Consider the following 20,565-nt stretch of genomic DNA (forward strand, 5'->3'; position numbering starts at 1 on the left):
AACTGGAGCCATTCAGTGCACCTGTACGGGGTTTCGGTCCCAGGCGGGTCCTCCAGGTGGATGCTCCCATGAGACTGTGACATCACATGAAAATGATCAATTGCGGGTAAATGCTAATCAATCGCTAGTTAGAAGTGTCCTACATTTCCTACGTTTTTTTTAAAGAAGGGAAAAAGTCAAACCAACTGTGGCTGGGGATTCATACATGAGTTCAGCTAGCTAACATAAAGCTAAGGCGAATTTCTTGGAGTATTAAATTCACAAAAACAAATAAAGAGCAGTGCTTCCATCATTACTTGGTACTTTTCTTATGTAACTCAATATAGTTATGGATGATTTATAAAAACTTTTCTTATCAGAAACGGCGGATTTTCTTGCTACTACACCAGACAGGTAATTAGCCCAGTTTGCTAAATAGCAACCAATAAATACACTGTTCACTCACATCATTACACTTTAGGCCAGGTGTGTGGGGTTTTGATAAAGCGAGAAAAACACAAAACCTTCTAAACTTTGAATATATTAGTATAACACAAATTAATGTACCATGCACGCGTGTTTCAACATTCAAACGATCTCCAACGGTTGACAGGCTTGTTGTGGCTAAACTAACATGAAATTAGAAAATTACTGCTTGGTCGGAGTGGGTCAGCAAGCAGCCCACTGGTAAATATTTGTAAGCTATACAGTCAAAAATGTGTTTGTCTTCTAATATGCATTGACATTCAATCGTGGGCAGTATTGTGAGAGAAGCTGCCATAAACCAAGAAAGCAACAATCCACACGTCTCCAGATATGTACCACTTAGTAGTGTTCAAACCCGATGGTACTGTGGTAAAGAACTAAACCAAACAAAGCAGTTTAATAAATACAGGATTTTAAAAAGCTCAAACAATTCCTGACAGCAGCATAAGGAGAGACAACAGTGCATTCAAGCTGAGATCAAAGTGTGTGAGCAACAGCACACTATATAGCTGACTGTTGCTTGTGATCCACGGCTCCTCAGCCAAAGCACCTGTGTGTACATTTCCCTCCGAAACAGCCTCCGGTGGCGATCATTACCTCTCCTCTGGAGTAGCGGGGCGGATCGTTAGCCAGCTTCAAGGAAGCATCATGCTGTTAGCGCTCTGTATCTGGGGTCACACTGATGTTTGCTTTTGTTCATTTCTAAGTTGAATCTGCTCTCCTCCAGACATTTTTCATCTTCCTGTTGTCAGTTTTTTTGTTACCTTATACCTTGTTTGGCTGCTAGAACCGTACTGGGCACATTTTTGAAACGAAGGATTGCAGTTGCAAAATTCAGTGTTTCTCACCTTTTTTTCTGTATGTGTACAGAAACGGGGAGTATGGAGGTAATGTATGTTTTTATTAACAATGATCATAATTACATTATAAGGCAGGAAAGCCTGCATGGGCCCCCTTCCTCTGGGGGAGCTCGGATCCCTTGAGTTTCAACTTGCTCAGCATTAAATAAAACACCTTGTACAGTAACGTATGTCTCTGTGCAGGTTTAAGGTGACGCATATGGAGTAAAAAAAAAAAAAAAACATGTTTCTGAATGTGCATTTCCATGTAGCATAAATTCTTTCTTGTTCTTGTTTCTTGTTTGGTTACTGTGTATGTTTAATGGCAGCTTGGGATGTGACATTAACCTAGCAAGTATTAAACGGGCTTGGTTTCAACAAATCCTTTTGTAGTTATTTATGTTATTTGAGTTTGCTGGGGGCATTGATGTAGATTTTGTAATGGCAGCAGGAATAAAGAACCTGCGTATGGAGCAGCGTGTGGCTGAAGGTGCATAACAAAGAAACTGATGTAGTTGACTACAGTATACAGAATGTGTGGCAGTCAGCCAGTGAATTGACATGGACTTATGTAACCAGGTTACAGTCAGCTTTCTTAAGCCTTGTTGCACACATGCACAGGAATCCTGAAATAGTCTGGGCTTTATCTGTAGGTGCCGTATGTAACAACGCAAATTTCTGAGTAAGACACTCCTGAGATTATCCTGAGTTTATCCTGTGAGCCCCTAGTACAAAGTCTGAATTGTGTGCGTAAGCCTGTGGAGCACTATGCCGTAGCCTGAATTGTTGGGAGGATTTGAAGCGAGCAAATGGACGTGTTGACGCATTTCCCATCGGTCAGACTGCCACAGTGTCTATTTTTTTTTTTTTTTTAAGATCCACAGCTCTGATGTGCTGTACACAAAACCCTGTTTCCCGCAGCTTAATTCTTGTATCATGATGCACCTCCTACATGCACTGACCACTCACTAAAACGTCCCCAATACGTTTCTCCCGTGAGAACGCTTCTTACTCTAACAAACTCCTACTCAGTGTTGCATGTGTGAAACAACTTCAGGTAATGTCCGGAGTTCATATGTAAAAGACACTTTATGAAAGTCATGTATGCACATAAGCAGGTTTGTAATTCTCCATCAGCGCATGTGCTTAACAAAGGCTGCAGATGGACAAGCCGCTGATTGAAAGACTGAATGAGGGAGAGATTATTAACAGAGTGATGGCACCTCATTTTAAAAACAGTCTGCCTAGCTGGTAAATGGGTGCTTATATATGCCTAGAGACTGAAACAAAAAGTTAACTAACACAAAATGCCTCATGGAAGTCTAAATAAGTCACTTTCCACCACAGATTTAAAAAATAAAAATCATCCCAGCTGTGGATCAGCTGTGAGCATCTCCTCTCTCTTCTCCTCTCTCCCCCTGCGCTGTCACTCTGCAGTAGCATGAGCACAGCCAAAACCTTAAAGAAAGTAGGAAAATTCAGTAAGCAGTTTTCTGTCATATGCTGTTAAAATCTGTGCACCAGGCTTCCAAAATAAGTCTGAGCTGGGAGAGAAATCACATTAATCTACTGCTGCATTTATCGCTAGATTTCCAGTAACCATTTTACTTAAGGGCATGTAAACGTCATTCCCCGATTACATGAGAAGGCTGATTTGTCTGAGTAACCTGGTTACTTAAGGACGTGTAAGCGCAGTCCGTGTCTTTTTTCTGCTTTCTTGCTTCAACAGTCTCCCTGGGCCTCAAGATACTCTTCAGACTATCGTCTGATTGTTTGTGTGGTCGCGGGTTGTTGTTGTACTTCAGGTTTCTAGACAGGCAAGAGATGGACTTGGTTGTGGTCTCATCTTCCAAGGGGAGGGAGGCCTGAGGATCAAAATAAGTTAATTACATTTGCATAATACAGATCCAAGATTTTATTGTCTCTGGTATCCCATTTACATAAAGACTGCAGGTTGGTGTGGGGGGATTTAGGGACACATGGTAAAAGTCACAGAAGAGGACAAGTACAGCCTGGGGGTGACATGGTGGATGACATGACACACAGTGGGCATGCCAGTGGTGGGGGGGAGCATAAAATACTGATGTGACATGTGAGAGCTCTCTGGGGAGGTAGTATGGTCTTACAGTATGTTAACACTTCAGTGTCTTTTGTGCAGAGTTGTGAATAGTGATGTGTTTACAGTACATGTTTTACTACTAGACTAGAAAATAAGTGAGAATTGATGGTTTTCTGTTAAATGTATTTGAAGCAATACACACATTTCATGTTTAGAAATAAAAGTCATAATGCTGTATTTTAAAGGTCCCTGCTACCTTATAATACCTTCTCATAATTGGAGATAACAGTGCAATAATAGAGACAAATTGATTTGAAAGAAAGCTTCATTTAAATAAAGCAGCCAACCAAACAAATCAAATACACTGTTTTTTGTTTTGTTAGTTTTTTTGCTGTTGGGGACATTATTTTCTAAAATCCTGGTTATGGCATGTGTCATTGTGAGAATGACTAACTGTTCTGCCAGAGATGTTACCTGTAAGTTGTTTGTGATTCATTCTGTACTGTATATTTATTTTTATATTTTATATTTTTCTCAATGTGAATTTGTAATAATGTAATGTGAACACTTACTGACAACTTTAAACTTCAGCTTTATTTTCTCTGAGGGGGGCTTGTTTCAAGCTAGGCAAAACATTTTATAATCAAACACATAATGCTCAAAACACAGAACAAATATGAAAAAAACAAGTGCTCCAATCTCCATGAACATCAATGAAATGGTGATGCTGTACAAAATGATTGCTAATGATCATTAACAAGATGAATAGGTTTTCTGTAGTAATTCAAGAGAAAAATTAGTTCATAATGGATTGATATCGTGTCTCTACCATTTAGCAGTAGGAGTTAGCTCAGGGCGTAACCGGTCACATAGTGAATGTAAGTGTGCTCTAATTACTGTAGGGTATCAGTTCTAGTAAGCACCTAATAAGGAGAGAGATCCACCCGTGGGAATCTATTTTCATTATTTTATACTGTAATCTATGATCGACATACCCTATACATTATTCATCCTTTTTACAATAATTTATTGACCTCTGCCAAGGACTCTTGGACAGGCATTCGTCTTGACAAAATTGGCCAATCACAGCCAAGTTGGACATATGCAAAGTACAGAAGTAGTGTACAATGTTGAGTAATCTGACTGGGCTGCAAAATGAAATGTATGCAAAGAGAAGCTTAATGATACCTGCCTACTGCTAATACAGCCTGAGACTGATAGCCTGAGTACTGCTTTGCCCTTTGATTCCCTCACATTTGAATGCCATGGCGCAGGCATATTTTTCCATTTGTCTGGTGGCTTAGTTAAACACAAATCTAATAAAAGATAAAGCAGCCATTTGTAGCAACAGTGTTTACCATAGTATTGTCATAGAATAGTCAGTACATTGCAGTAATGACATGTTTAGTAAGGACAATGACTAACAACAGTGAAAAGCTAGGGAAGTATTAATCACTGTCAAAAACTTTACTCATCGCACATTTCATCTCTGTGATAACTGTACATGTAGTAATGTATTAATTACCTCACATTTTTTTCGTATTCTCTGTAGACTTTCTTTCCAAAATACACACTTAACTCTTCTGTTACACTGATACAATGACATATACAATCTTACAGGGTTGTTTTTTAATACAGTATCTGCATGAAGGTAGTGGGTAAAGGATTGTAACCACTCCTACCATAACTACCAACACTGAAGTAATGCTGCGTCCACGTCATGTGGACTAGTTGCATGTCAACAAAACAAGTTTCAAAAGGGCAACAAAACCAACATTACCACCATCGGAAGACAAATCAAATCCATTAGATAACTAGTTAATACAATGCAAATGCTTGAATGCAGCATTATCACCTTAACTTTGTATATGGGTAGGACTGTGGGACATGTAGGCACCAGATTTTGACACGATGTCTCTGGCTGTGCTGCATTGCTGCATTCTTAATAGTGTTGTTGCACTTGATATGACTTCAACAGTGCATCTATTTAACTCTTTCAGTTTTAGTTGCTTTCAGTATGTTATGTCATTGCAAATATTTACATATCTGTCATTCTCAGTGTCGTTTTCATATGTTTTATGTTGATGAAAATAGGGACTAAGCTTGTTGATCTAGAAACCCTAGTGTCACTGCTTCTGGTATATGCATATCTTATGTTCTAAGGCAGTTACGCAGTCTGGTTGTTCTCGTGGTTCATTATATTGTTTGGTTTTTTTGTGTTTCAAGGCGTCTGGACGGTGTGGTGTTCGACTGCGGTTGCGACATCCGCTGGATTCAACTGTGGCAGCAGAGAGGAGAGGCTGGGCTTCACACACAGCAGCTGTACTGCAGGAATGGAGCCACTAAGATACGACTGCACAATATGTACATCCACAGCTGTGGTAAGATGCGGAGTAGGCAGGGAAGGAAAGTGTGATGTGCATTTAAAAAGGAGGAAATGAAAAAGGAGGAGGAGGGAAAGAGCAGGGCGAGGGAGGGAAGAGAGAGAAAAAAAGCAAGCAAATGAGAAGGAAAAATGTGGAAGGTGACAGGGGGAATGGGTGATAGAGCGAGACAGGAAAATAAGGAGAAGGAGGAAAAGAGTAAAAGGTATACTAAAGGAAAAAGATGAAGAGTAGGGAGACAAGCTGAGGTTGGAAGAAGGGAAGGTGTGACAGAGGGTGAATCTGATTTGGGAAGCTGGGTGTATATTCTGACAGAGGCTGTAGACTCTGCAGCATTATCTCCTGCTTGTGACTTATCCCCGTGACATCTAATATGTGTGTGGGTGTGTAGATATGTAGCCCATTGCTTCCTGTGTACTACTTTTTATTACATTAATGTAGAGTGATTAATTGATTAGGCGTAAATATATTTAGACCGTGACAAGGACAGGAGAATGTTACCATTCATGTACTGAATACTGCGTGTGTGTATGTGTATTTGTGTTTTCAGACTTACCAGAGATCAGTGTGAGCCATAGCAGTGTGTTGGTGATGGAGGGTGACAATGTGACGGTGAGCTGCAATGGATCCGGTTCACCGCTGCCTGAAGTGGACTGGACTGTCAGTGGCCTGCACTCGATCAACACACACCTGGTCAGACAGCACACACATGCGGGCGCACACTACACACAAACATACAGTACTCACACAATATCGTCAGTGTATGTGTAAACCACATTTGGACCCTTGGAGGGCACCATAAGTTCCCTGTGATGACACTCAGGGTTCATGTTACTTTTTGTCAACTTCAAGTATTCTGCATGTATTTTAAGTGCAGAGACAGATTCATAGCATAATTACATATAATAACACAACCATGCTAATGAAGGCCTGAACGCTGAAACATTTGGGCCGTAGAGTTTGATAAATTGGGAATGAGTGAAGAGAACCTGTCTGCAGACAAGATGGTGCCCTTTTCCCTGGAAGCTGTTCACTTTGGCAGCAAGTTGCCTGATTTTTTCATTTCTGCTTCTGATTTCAGAGCATGCTGCAGCCACCCAGTTCAAAATGAAACCACAAATGTCATTTATTCTTGCATCTGGTTACATTTTGTGCATTGTTCTCCCTAATGGGAATCCCAAATTTTGTTGCTGCAGCACTGCTTTTTGATTGTTTCAGTCTGAATAATCCCTGCTTTTGCAAAAACTCAAAAAAAAATTGAAACCATATTGCAATGTTTTTAAGATGATTTGCAAGGTTGGATCGAATTTGTACGGGAATGCATAAATTAATCGTTGTGATTGCAACATTGCAACATTCTGGAAGAACTGATTGATTATAACTTTATTACCAATAATAAAGTAATAGCTCAAATATGCTAAAGAATTCATTCGGAAGTTAATTATTTTGTGGTATACTTTATTGTGTATAGAAATTTCAGTCCCTTTAAAAACAAATTGCACCTAGTAATCATTTTGATTTCCTAATAACTTGACAAGTTTATTCATTCAAATAGGAACTATGAATAAGACTGCACTTTTGCAGGTTTAGGTGGTGTGACTTAAGTTAATTCATAAAAATTTTTGTTAACTTAACACTTATTAACATACGAAGAACTGGCTTAACCTTCTTTGTAGTTCTCTGATTAGCTTTGGAGCATAGGTTACCATGGTGATTTCCCTCTGTTTAAAATAAGCCTGTGAGAGTAAGCTGGCTCACTCACTAATCTTGCTCCCTGAGACAGGCCCCAGGGACAACAACAACAGCAGAGATAAACAGCAAGAAGAAGGGAACAGCAGTCTCTGAAATTGCTGTGTGGCTGCATTTGTCATCTGTGTCTTTAATGCTTGCAGTGACTTTACAGATGAACGTTACCTCAGCCCCAGGCCTGGCGTTTTAGGGTAGATGGTTACTGTATCCCATCAGGATGTGTGAAGTGTATGGGACCTGGCCAAGTGAAGGCAAGAAGGGAAACATAAGCATTGTGTTTGGCTGCCCAAAGGTGTAAAGCTGTTAATCACTCTTTCCTTTCTTGCTTGTTATTCTACCCCTATAGTAGCAAGACCAGACTAAATCACTAAAGTAATTACTTCCAATTGACACTGTGTACTCCTTCACTTCACTGTGTTCTTTTTTACAGGAATTTAACCAATTAATAATTAATGTAGTTTTAATTAAGTAATTTAAGATCGAAATCCAAATAAAGTATTGTCATGTGCTATGCAGTTTATCCTTCATGTATCTAAACATCTCTCTCTCTCTCTCTCTCTCTGTCCTTCACCCTTCAGTCCAATGTGTACTGGCCAAATATCCACTCTATCAACCTGACGCTTTTCAACATCAGCCGAGATGACAACAACTTTCAGCTGACCTGCATTGCAGAAAATGTGGTGGGGATGACCAACTCTTCGATCCAGCTAAATGTGCAGTGTGAGTTGGATTCTTTCTGGGATTATATTTTTCGGGAAAATGCAGCCCTATCACAGTGGTACTGAAAGGAAGACTTCGTTCTTACCCATTATGGAAACAGTAACTCACTACTACAGGCATCCTGCATTAACATCCTGGATTAACATCCTGGATTAACACCCTGGATCAACTGTTTCAACCTTTTGTCACTTGTTGCTTGAATTTGGATGTTAAAAAGAAAAAAAAAGTTCGCTTAAAATTAGTGAAATTTGCTAAAGATTTAAGCGTTTGTATTATTGCTGCCCGTTTTAGAGGAAGGTATATAGGTTTATTTTTAATGTTGAAATATATTATCTGGTTAGTGTGTTTGTTTAAATATACCACTCTGATATTAGAGTGTGGCTACAGAGGAAAGTTTAATCCTTACAGGCTTAAATTTTCTGTAAATACAGCATTGCTTCGAGCTAAATGCTAACTTAAACATACTAACATGACAACATGATTTTTAGTATGATGTATACTGTGCTTATCGTCTTAGTTCAATGTCAAGCACTTCAGTCACTACAATGTGTATTATGTGTATGAGATCTATTTGCTCCATAATTGTGACTGCTCTGAGTAAGACCCAGATCTATGCTGCTCTCTTCCAAAAAAGGAAGACCAGCACCGGTAAACCCTGCTGGGGAAATGATTGGTTATTACAAGGTTGCTGTCAAAATCACAATATTGATTCAAAATTAAAGCTGCGATGATTAATATTGAAATTTAAACATTGGATTGAATGACTTTATGTAATTAAAAAAAAGAGGCCCCTAGTGATTCATCTAGAAACAACTGTCACCCCCTATGCTCTTCCCCTCAGTGACACGGAACTTTTTAGGGTCTTTCAGCTCACTTCACAGATTTAGTTTATCCTTACAACTGATAATTTCTTTTCTTTTTGGCTACAGCAGGCAGCAAAGCATTTCTCAAACACTTACTATGCACTACCTGCTCATCATACAACAAATTTAGCTACTGACTTGCTAATCATTTAGCCGTAAAGGCCGAGAATTAGATAGATTAGAATAGTTCAGGACCGACTGCACCAATGGATAAAATTAAATGGGGACATAGTTAGCTGATATGATTTGACCTTATGTTATTGTGCCAAGCTTCTGTAGCATGATTCTTATCAGTCACAACATGAATGGTTGCCACAGAGTTTTAGTTGAAGTAGATACAGTCATACAGACCATAAAAATCAATAGGTTTAGAAAAAGATGTGTTGCCTACAATACTAGCTGGAATGTATGGAGTAAAGAACACTTGGTGGTTTTCTTTAGCAAAGGACGGCTTTCATGGCAGCTTTGATGGACTTTGTTGGGAACTGCAATTATATCTTGTATTAATGAAACGACCACTGTAACAGAATAATTTACAACAGGAAAAAGAACTCCTTTATCAAGCAGAACAGCCAAATTATGCAGGTACATTTAGAATGCAATGAGGTGTTGTACAGTTACAAACCAAGTGAAATTGATGTACCCAATTAGCAAGAATATACCCTCCAGCCCACAAACGCTCGGCCTTGATCTGAGCAGGAAGAGAAAAGGCAAAAATGTATATCTAAATATCCGTCGGTGATGATAAATCAATGATTTGGTAACCATCAGAATATAACTGTAGAATCCAGACTATAAATTACAGTATAAACATCAGCTCTTACATAGGTTTACCCTTTGGACTGGCCCTGGGCAGATCTGACACAAACTGGATTCAAAGACAATATTTATCAAAGGCGCCTGACATTTTTCTCTTTTTCGCAGGCTTGCTGTTGTAGAGTACAATCTATTGTGGCTGTTTGCAATGCATCACGCTACAGGACAGCGGAGATTTGTCACCAATTCACACTCCCTCCTGAAGTAGAGCTACAAAGACCACGCTAGAATGACAGATTGACTTTGCAACATCTAGTTTTTAGGGCTTCCTCAACACGGACACTCTCTGGATGTACATCTTTTTTTCTGTTGACACTCTCTGCTGGTGCTGCAAATTAACTTATTAATTTTTCACCACATGCTCTGATAGTAATTACATTTCCTCCCCTGCGCAGCCTATTGTCTCTGGAAATGTCATAAAATGGCTCAAACTGCTGCTCTGATTAGGGAGTAATCTGACTGACAGCGAAATTACCAGCCTTCAAGAAACATTCTCTGCATCCAAAGATGAGTTCCCTATTTTAGCGAAACTGTAATTAACCACAATGCAAATTTTGCAGACCTATTGTTCAGCTGCTGTCTAGAACAATAGCAGCTTCACAGCATTTCGGACTCATATACACTAACTTACCATGTGTTTTCCCTTAGTCCTAGGTTTAATGTGTTTGTCTCAATCAGGGACACTGATTAACTGAACCCTTGGTTAGTAGTTTTTGTACCTAAATAGCTTTACAGATAGATCAAAGCATTAACTCTTAGGTAATTCATGAGGAAATGAGGGAGTGATGGTACATATCTCAGGTTCTTCTCACAGGTCAAAGTCTTAATCACAATGTGGTAAATCTGTCCCATAAAACTGTCGCCTCCCCTCTCACCACCAGCCCCTATGTCCAATCTGTAGTCTAGTTGGAACATGTCATTTGAAATATGCTACCAGTGTTACCACCAAATAACATTGCATAACTAGCCTTGTATTCAATGTTCTGCCTGATCAAACGCATGTAGTTATCAAATATTGTCATCTATGTGTGAGCCACGAGGACACCGTGTCACTGTAGTATGGAGCGCAGTAATGACTTGTATTGTATTGACTGAGACTGGGCTGACAGCCTTGCTTTGGGGAAAATAGATCGGTCCCTAACTGTCCATCAACAAGAGAATTTGGTTTTTTCCCTATTTCTTCTCTCAGTCTTTAGGCTGCGCAGCTACAGTATATGCCGCACTCACTTCATGCCCATCTCGCTCCTCCTCTCTCTCTCTCTCTCTTTCTTTCTTTCTGATTTCTATTTTTTCTCATTCTTCCTGCACTCAAATTCACAGCTCTGCTCACTCGCCCACACCCGCATGTTCACACATAGCCATGCCTTAGCCTTTAGTTCAGTTGAATGACTTTATTGTCACTATTGTCTGGCAGGAACAGTGTCACCAAAGCAATTTATGAAATGACAGCTTTCAAGCATCAATAAATAATTTATTCATGTCTATCCTTTGGTACACAATCAGCAACTGGTATAATAACCAGAGATGTAACAGACAGTTACTTTTATTATCAGTTAATCTCACAATCATTTTCAAACCAATCAGTCATAGGGTGTTATTGTCTCCTAATGATGAAACACAAATGCAGCGTTCACAGTTTACAGTAGTACCCACATTGGTGAAGGTGTTGTGGTCTGGTGAACCGCTTGGGCAAAGTAAGTCAAAAGGGACAACTGTCCAGGACTGTCCAGGACTGTCCAGGACAGGGGCCAAAAATGTTTGGTAATCAATAGGTTTAATGTCATTTTATCATTTGCAAGTCACATTTTAAATTATAACAAAACTAAGATCTAATATTAGTCTGCAAATCCACGTAATTCACGTCACATTTAACAATATTTACCCACATTGTGCACATTGCGCAGACTTTCCACCCGCAAGCATGTGTGTAGTTTCTCCAACAAGACACTGGTGAGCTGTAAGCCTATGGTTACAACTACAGAGGAGAACTAATCGACTAAATAAAGAAAATACTTTAAAACTGAATGATCGCTGTCATAGTTGGGAAAATGTTCACAGGGCCTCATTGAACGTATATACCCGGTATTAAAGTGCTGTGCTCTGTCAGCTCCCCAGAATATACTACTGTGATACACTTTCACATTGCATGTCAGTAGTGAAATGTATTGCTTCATTCATTCCAAAGACATGTTGTGTTGGGCTATAATCCAAACATCAAATATTTCCCACAAAATGGTTTTACCTTTGCAGTTTAGTTGTTTATGAACCTTTTAGGAGACACAGTGACTGAATATATATGAAAAAAAGTAATGTTATCTCATCATGACCCATGTTGGCGAGACATCTGTAGTTTTGGCCCTGACTTGTAGGGACCTTATAGTACAAACGCAATCCGCAAATGGTGGAGGGAATTGTGACCTGGCAACAGACTCTTTTCCTGGGGCTTCTGTTCAGGTTAATACGTCCATGCATATTGCCCGTTTGGTGCTAGAATCCTTAGAATATTTTGCTATCATTCATAAACCTATTTTTTGATTAAAATCCTAATCAGAAAATGAACCTTTTGATTGCATATTGCAATAAACTGCTGGTAGGGATTCACTGGCACAGCTGCAGGGCTGTCTGAATGACAAAAGAACACACTCACACACACACACACACACACACACAAAACCCTAATTTAGTTATATAAATAGGCTTGCTCACACATGCCTTTAGAAATTACAGGCTTCACTGGGACCCAGCAAGAGACAAAGCGATGCTGTATCATCAGTGTGTTTGTGTGTCTACTGTATGTTTGCAGTGGAGGTGGGTGGGTAGGTTTGGTGGTGGGGACTAGTATGTAGAGCAGCCCCAGAAAGAGACAGCCAGGTAATTCTTTCTGCCAAACATTTCGTTTGATGATGTAGCTGCAGGAGTGACTCTTTGCAATGACAAATCAGTGGATGAATTGTTTATGAAATGTATCTGATGGTATTAAAATGATAAATTGCTTCTCAGCTTGGTGGTGTTGTGGATTCAGAGGTATGCTGCCACAAGTCAGAGAAGAGCGGCTCTGTGCTTGTTTATGCAGAGGAGATTCCTCTGTCTGTTTCAAGAAAGAGGGGTCTCTTGGTCTGTTTGTTGTCCTCACCATCTTGTCTACTGCTGCAATATAACACACAGCAGCAGCCTCGTCGCCACTCCCAGGCAAGAAGGCTGCCTCCTAAATGCCATCTTCTCCAGAACAAATCAAAACAGCCTTGTGTTTGCAGTCTGCAGCTGCACTTTTTGAGGTTATTCAGAAATTTAGGAAAGGTTTTTATCAGCCTAAGGGTTGTGGAACTTTCTCAACGCAAAGGTCTTAGTGATACTTATGATAATGCAAAAATGATGCAAACCAATGATGTTTTTAAACAAGGAAAATGGGACTTAGGAACTGAATGTTCATATTTTGTAAAGAACACTGTCTTTTTCTTACTTGTTGCAGTTCCTCCAGTTATTCTGAGGCTGGCTGAGCCTGAGCAGCGCCACGATACTTGCATTGAGTTTACGGTTCGGGGTTACCCACACCCCAAGCTACGCTGGTTCCACGAGCACAAGGAGATTCTCCAGAATGAGTACATCCGAACTGAGATGGACTTCTACCAGGACTATCTGGAGGGATGTCTGATCCTCCAGAACCCAACGCACATTAATAATGGCAACTACACTCTGGAGGCCAGCAACCCCCTGGGAACGGTCACCAAGACAGTGTATGGTCACTTCATGGACATCGTTGATGAAGGTGAGCAATTGTACACTGAAGCTAGTCCTCACCGTGGTAATGAGGTAATGAGTGGTCCTATGTTGGCAGCTAGATACAGTGCTTTCCTCATAATGCCAATACAGTGTTTACTCCTGGGTAAAATGGCTTCTACAGGACATAATAGGAAATGCTGCCAAATAGGTCCCTGATTCCCAGCTAGCATGGCACACTTTTCTGGACTGAGTATCCTCAAGTGTTAAACCAGTTGAATTTCTTGTTTTAACTACTTGTAACAGGTTCCATTTTAGGTGAAGGAACTATAGGGGGCTTTTAGATTGTATTAAACTCTCCCTTCACCGGGTTAAGGCTGTGGAGCCAAACCCTGCTGACTGGATAGCAGCCAGGGTTCACCCGCAGTTCAGTCAGGTAGATTGTTTGCCTGCAGTTCACCCTGAGTTCACAGGGAGGAAGAATAAACCCACAAAGGCTGGCAAATTTCTCCACATGGTCAATATTCCAAGGTTAATACCTTGTGTCAAATATTGACATAGTGTGACTTTCTCTGTCTCTGTCTCTTTTCAGACATAGTGGAACTAGGTGAGTGCCTCTATTTTTAAATGTAACCTTGCAATTTTTTTTGTTTGTTTGTTTTTCTGCTGTTTGTTTGTTTGGCATCAGTTTTCACAAACACATCACTTATTGGTGTCCTACTGTATCGCTGTTAAGACTGTAACCATGGAGAAATTTGTTCACTTTGTGTTGCAAACAATAAAAAAAGCTGTTAGCATTGCTGCTTAAATGCTTTATGTCTCGATGGGTCTCTAAAGCAGTGTAGGAGCTACTCAGTGGCTCATATGGCCATAATACATGAGAATATACTTTTTTTGCTTTTTAGAAAATCCTGTCATGATGCTACAGTGACACCCTGCTTTGCAGTCATATATTTTCCTACAGTCACACTGTGAGGTGTCTGTTCAACCACAGCCTGCTTTTGCTGGTTGATGAGAAGCTAGGTAATATAATATGTGATATTATGGTACAGTAATAATAACTTGATGAAATGATGATAGGGAAAATGTCTCTTATTTCTTTCCAACCCATGCAGTGTGTTCACACATATGGATACAAGGTATTTGACATTAGCTGGGCTCTGGTGAATCTGTAGTTCTGCATCTGCAAAAAAATGTTCAATTATTTTTTTTCTAGAATGCATAATGATGACCCAGGCCTTTAGGTCCAGCTGTTTGAATGCCTTGTCAGTCCATAAAAGAAATGCTGGTTTCCATTATTGTTTGTATTATCAAATGTATCATTATTTTTAGCCTTTATTGTCCCGAGAGAAAATCCTCTAGGATGCTGAGTAACCAGTCTTTTTAAGAACATAATACTATTGCAGGTAACATTATTTGAGGTAGCTGGACTGTAAACTTACCCAAATCTAATAAAATTTAAGGCTAAACTACTAATGTTACCTGCCAATTTAGTATGGCCTTAAAAGCAGTGCTGTGTTGCCAGTATAGGTAGTGAATTAGCCAATGTTAGAGCAAAACAAATGTTTAACAAAGTTACACAATGTTTGCCTTTTTAAAGCAAAGGAAGAAACTACTGTCCAAACACTTAAGCAGTTTGTTTCGGAAAGTTTCTGTCAATTACTCTGTTTTTGTTTTCCAAAGATTGTTGGTTTTAGTGTGTTTATTTGATGGCATAGACCAAAGCAACAGGGGATTGATGGTGGCACAACATGCAACAGAAGTCTCTGGCTGGAATGGGACCAGGGACATACAGTACTTGTAGCAATTATGTGGTGTGCGGACCCCTCAGGTTCGAGGATGTCCCTAACTCTAAGTGAGAACTGTAAGAGTGATTCAACTTACATAACACTGCATCTCTAACCCCTAACTAGTCGCACTTCAAACTAGCTGGTTTGCCACCTCGCTTGCTGGTGATGTGTGATGCGCTTCTGAAGCGGTAAGCGCAGTCAAATTGCTGTAATGATACTTTGGCTCGCTGTCACACTGCATCGTAAATCTCCTGCGTGCGTCTGTGTTTGTGCGCATTTGCGAGACGTGTGGTTTGGCCTCAAGCTGTTGTTGCAGCTTAGAAACAGAGTGGGCTGGTCTGATCTCTGACCTTCATCAGAATCTTCTTCCATCTCCATATGAGGCCATTCTTTCTAATCAGCCATGGATTATAAAGCTGCAGCATGGCCAGGCGTAGAGATGGATGGATGCTGACTGTGTGTGGCTGGCTGCATTTGTCGCCCAGTGACTCCATGTTGCCACACATGCACTCACTCACCTTTTGGGAGTTGAGGGAGAGGTGTTTGGGTGATGAGAAGGTGAAACATTACAGCGGCAGCGTGTGTGGGAGTTCAGCCGTGGAAGGGAGACTGACAGGCTGACTGATACTAATGCGGCTGAGGAGCAAGGAGGGCGCAGGGAGGAGAGGAAAGATGGATAAAGGCTGGGGAGGAGGGACAGAGAGATGGCAGTTAGGGCACACGCGGTCACACACAGAGCAGTGTACATTGGTGTACTGCGTGTCTGAGCCAGTGGCAGCCAGTCTACCATGTGGCCATTAATTTGCCCACAATTACTCTGTGATGTCCTGGCTGGAGGCCTCAGACTGGAGTTTCCCTGTTCATTTTGCTTCATGCCTCTATCTCTGTCATGCTCTCCTCACACTCTTACTTACTGTTAGGATGTCTTTTCAGACATTAGTTTACTACACTGATGATTGTGGAGTTCCCGTACGTTTCTCGCAGAGAGTTCAGTCTGAAAATTTACACTTACATTTGGATGATTTTGATTATAATTGAATTTGTTGTTTTTCAACTGATTGGATTTGACCCAGTTTAACATTGGGTACCCTTTGCTGTATGGGCATCTTTTGTGGTTTTATGCTTACATAATTTAGCTCCAAAGCAGTTTGTCTTAATTATTCTGTGTCTTTATGTGTCTAAGCATGCATTCGTTTTTTTTGTTTTCTGTTATTCAATGGCTAAAATCCAGATTCAGTAGCAAGGCTTTAGCAGGGACTTTTTATATGTCCACACAAAACAGTGGAAAGGCAAGGTTCTCCCCGTTTATCCTCACTTCGACAGATTTTGTAATTATTCAAAAATATGACTGATCCACAAAAGAGGAAAGCACAAAAAGTATGTTCGTCCAGCGATGAGAGCTGCCACAACACATTAATACAACCATTTGGATTTAAGGAGACTGAAAATAGGTTTTAAATTGTGTACACCAAAGAGCACATCAGGTCACTTTATTATAGACTGCTACATTGGGCATTGACCTGTGTAAGCATTACATTTGTTTAATGATAACGGGTGCATAAAAAGGTTCATATAGTAGAATTAAACAATATCAGACTGAACAATGACTTCTTCCAGTGTATCCACTGTGTTGTGTTGTATCCATCATAAAAATATGAAACATTCTCAGTTTATTCTGTCTTTACTGAGAGTGTGGGAGGCAACTACAGCAAAAAACGGCTTATTCCTATAACCAATCACTGATGTCTGTTTTATATTGCAGGTCCTTCGATGCCATCGGATGGTGATTCAGGCCGACCAGATGAAGATACGTTTGGGGTGAGTCTCCTCGCTAATGATGTTGATAAAACAGCTGCTAAAGATGCTGCCCCCTGGACTGAGCACAAAGCTGCAGTTTTTCAACTCAAATCTAAACTGCTTTCTTCTTTTTCCAAAGACCCTGGTAGAGATGTGTACAATGTGCACCAACAGCATAGAGGCACAAAAACAAGAACATTTCAAACACTGCTGTTGTCATTTTTCAGAGTTGTATATTTGGACACTAATGATGTTAGTGATGATTACACTCTCCTGGTGTGGGTAATGTTTTTGGTAATGCTATGTACAGTAATATGGGGGATTCTGGTCATTTATTCCACCGAAGTTCAGCAGACAGAAAGAGAAGCAGACACTACTGGGGTTAATGGGATTGTTTAATGGCAAAAACTATGACATGTCATGGCAGGAAAGGCATAGCTGTAATTATTAGCATTAATAATGGCTGCAGTCATTGACTGGGACAGTTCCAGTTCCCTGGTTAAGTGCATCACTGGGATGCCTCAGCAGGACAGCTAAGTGGAACTGAGCCTTTGTTAGTGTTATTAATTACACATGTGCTTTTCATGTTATGACAAGTACAAATATCTGCTGTGAGAGGCCTATGATTTATAGTAACACCCACTGTGCAGTGGAAACCACAGTGAAAATATAAACACTTATCCCTGTAATCCTCTGTTGATGGAACCTTGATAGTGAGTATTGATAGTAAGTGCTCCACCCTTAGTTAGAACTACTAATATCCCATTCCTACAATGCACATATATGCAGTTTACCATAATAATAATTCTGCTCACGGGGAATTGTTTGAAACCCGTTTCTAGCAGATGTTTTATTGTTTCCAGATGATTAGTTTTAAAACGTGCTTCCTGGAAAAAAGGTTTTACAAGTACACCCACAGGCTAAAAAACATCTGCATCCTCACCATTTGCTGCTACATGTGGAAGAAAAACCTCCACTAGTCGTATTGAGGAGTTCTTCAGGGTAAATGTTTTAGGATGAGGACTTATTTGGTTGTTTGGCAGATGTAACACTATCTAGAAGTTAATGGAGTATTTCACCTAATTTGCTAAAAAAAGTCTTATACCATCCAGGAGTACCTTCCACACAGTAGATAAATCCTGTGCTAGTCATGAACAGGGTTATTATAAAGCTCATATGCAACTCCACAAAACAGTGTTGTGGAACACGCTTTTTGGCCTTGGAAGTAACAGCTGGACATGAGAAATTTGAATGGTTGCATTTTCTTAGTTATAGAAAGGCAAAGAAATACACTACTCATAGTTTTTAAATGCTGACTCGCTTAATACAGCTCCACATAGACTGCTTTTACAGGTGGAGGAGTCAAAAGCTTGACAGGCCTGTAGACCTTTTTCCTACTGCAGACATTTTGACCTGCCATAGAGTAAAAAGCACTGGAGAAACAATTTTTTTTAGGAAGGCCATCAAGTGTCCCAGTTAAGCCACAACAGCGAGCCAAGATGCGCAATACAAGAACCGAGGAATTAGCTATACTGTACGTGGAACAAAGTGATTTTGCTATGTTACCTGTGCTTCTGATTCTATGACGAGCTAACTTCTCTGCTGTGACAAAGACCAGTATAGTTACTCTGATATGATTGTAGTCATTCTGTCCTCATAATCAAAAATAGTACCTGCGTGTAAAACTTGTGTTGTAAGTTCATTTCCCTAAGAAGCATATACAGTAGGAAGCACACTGTACTGTGTAAAAAGCAGCTGTGTATATGTTCAATATTTACTTTTTTTATTCTTACATTTCCAGCCATAACTAGTTGAAATTATCGTAATAAACCAGGCTTTTGAGAAGCATCAGATTCTTCAGAGTCACATGATACAGGTGACTTTAAAGTAGCTACTGTCTTTTATTTTCAAAATGCAGTGATGGGGATACATTAAAATTACATTCTGTCGACTGGGATACATCACTGCCAAGACATGTGTTTAACTTTTTTCCGAGACTGCTATAATCTGTAAAAAAGCAATAGTCACAATCTAGCGGATTCATCTCAGATTTGCAGTATTTAAGGTTATCAGATATCTGGAAGGGACTATCATGTGAGCACATTTCTGTGATTGCTGCCAGAAAGTCACACAGCATTTCATTTCTCCCAGGTTTCCATCGCTGTTGGTTTGGCGGGCTTCGCTTGCGTCCTTCTCCTCGTCCTTTTTGTTCTCATCAACAAATACGGCCGGCGCTCCAAATTCGGTATGAAAGGTAAGTCTACAGAAATAGCCAGACAAGCAGATGAGCAGGCAGACAGCTTTTCCTTCACCTTTCTGCCAGTTGCATCATTCTGCATAATCCATTCCCCAGCTAATCTTCTCTTTAAGACCTTTGTTCACTAGAAAATGTACATATGCAGCTACTGTAGAAGTGCTAATTTTTACTGCAAGCTTATTAAACCCTTACTGCATTTTTGCCATATTCTCAAGAGGTCACATTTGAAACTTTATTTTCCAGCTGAGCCTGGCAATGATGCACGACAACAAAATCAATACTAAAGGAGCACGTGCATGCAAACACTGTCTATTCACTATACAGTACATACTACACCTCATATTTTACCTGTGTCTACTACAGCATATAACACGAACACAGAAGGAATTCTGGTTACTTAGTGGCCATAGTGCTGTTAATCAAGCTTTGGAAATCTGTAGGGTTTAAATGGCTGTTGTGCACATTGAGCTTCTTCTTGGGTCAACTCTAGATTTTGCCCATCTCTTTGGTGTTGTGTCAGTGGCAAAGGCTGCCATAATGCTGACCAGAGAGCCGGGCAGTGAATAGAGGCCCTGTGGCTCAGGTCGCAGTGTTTCTATCAGTCAGTGCAAAGTCTTTCAATTAATTTTTAGCTGTTGCAACAACTTTCTATAATAACACATCACTAGAACCCATGGATGTTCTTCAATTCATACCATAAGCATGGTGTAAAGTAGCATTAGCCACTGCCACCTCTTAATTAGCTACTTTACAGGATTAGAGTCCGTTACTTACCTCAGTAAAGAACTCTCTGCTGTAATTATTTCAGAGGTGGCATTAATTGCTTTGGCCTAAAGCAGGCTCTAATCAAGGATGAGTCTTATAGTTAATGAGGTTTTACAGACGTGTTTGTAGTGTCATGGCAAGTCGCATGAAAAAAAGCTGCACCAACACAGAGAAAACAGAAGTCATAAATGCTGATGAAAATAAATGGAAATAAAACAATATGTATTGCAAATGTGAAATTACACATTTTGATCGTCTGTGTTTTTATATGTGAGATAAGATCTAATTGGTACCATAGTTGCTTGCCAGTGACCGATATGCCGTCCAGATTTTTCTCTCCTTTT

At 40.1% G+C, this 20,565-nt stretch overlaps 1 protein-coding gene across 3 annotated transcripts in view; it reads left to right on the forward strand.

Moving 5' to 3' along the window:
- The window catches only part of ntrk3b (neurotrophic tyrosine kinase, receptor, type 3b), a 156,784-nt gene that overhangs the window by 72,421 nt on the left and 63,798 nt on the right, over positions 1-20,565 (forward strand). Inside the window, exons 5-11 of one of the 3 annotated variants that reach the window (XM_067495062.1) lie at positions 5,590-5,744; positions 6,298-6,440; positions 8,075-8,216; positions 13,365-13,661; positions 14,205-14,219; positions 17,165-17,220; positions 19,351-19,444. In XM_067495062.1, coding sequence (XP_067351163.1) covers positions 5,590-5,744; positions 6,298-6,440; positions 8,075-8,216; positions 13,365-13,661; positions 14,205-14,219; positions 17,165-17,220; positions 19,351-19,444 — 902 coding nt within the window. Of the gene's footprint in view, positions 1-5,589; positions 5,745-6,297; positions 6,441-8,074; positions 8,217-13,364; positions 13,662-14,204; positions 14,220-17,164; positions 17,221-19,350; positions 19,454-20,565 lie in introns of all 3 variants that reach the window. The other 2 variants (XM_067495061.1, XM_067495063.1) reach the window with 2 other exon arrangements.

The sequence above is a fragment of the Channa argus genome, chromosome 2, assembly GCF_033026475.1.
Source record: "Channa argus isolate prfri chromosome 2, Channa argus male v1.0, whole genome shotgun sequence".
Classification (NCBI taxonomy): domain Eukaryota; kingdom Metazoa; phylum Chordata; class Actinopteri; order Anabantiformes; family Channidae; genus Channa; species Channa argus.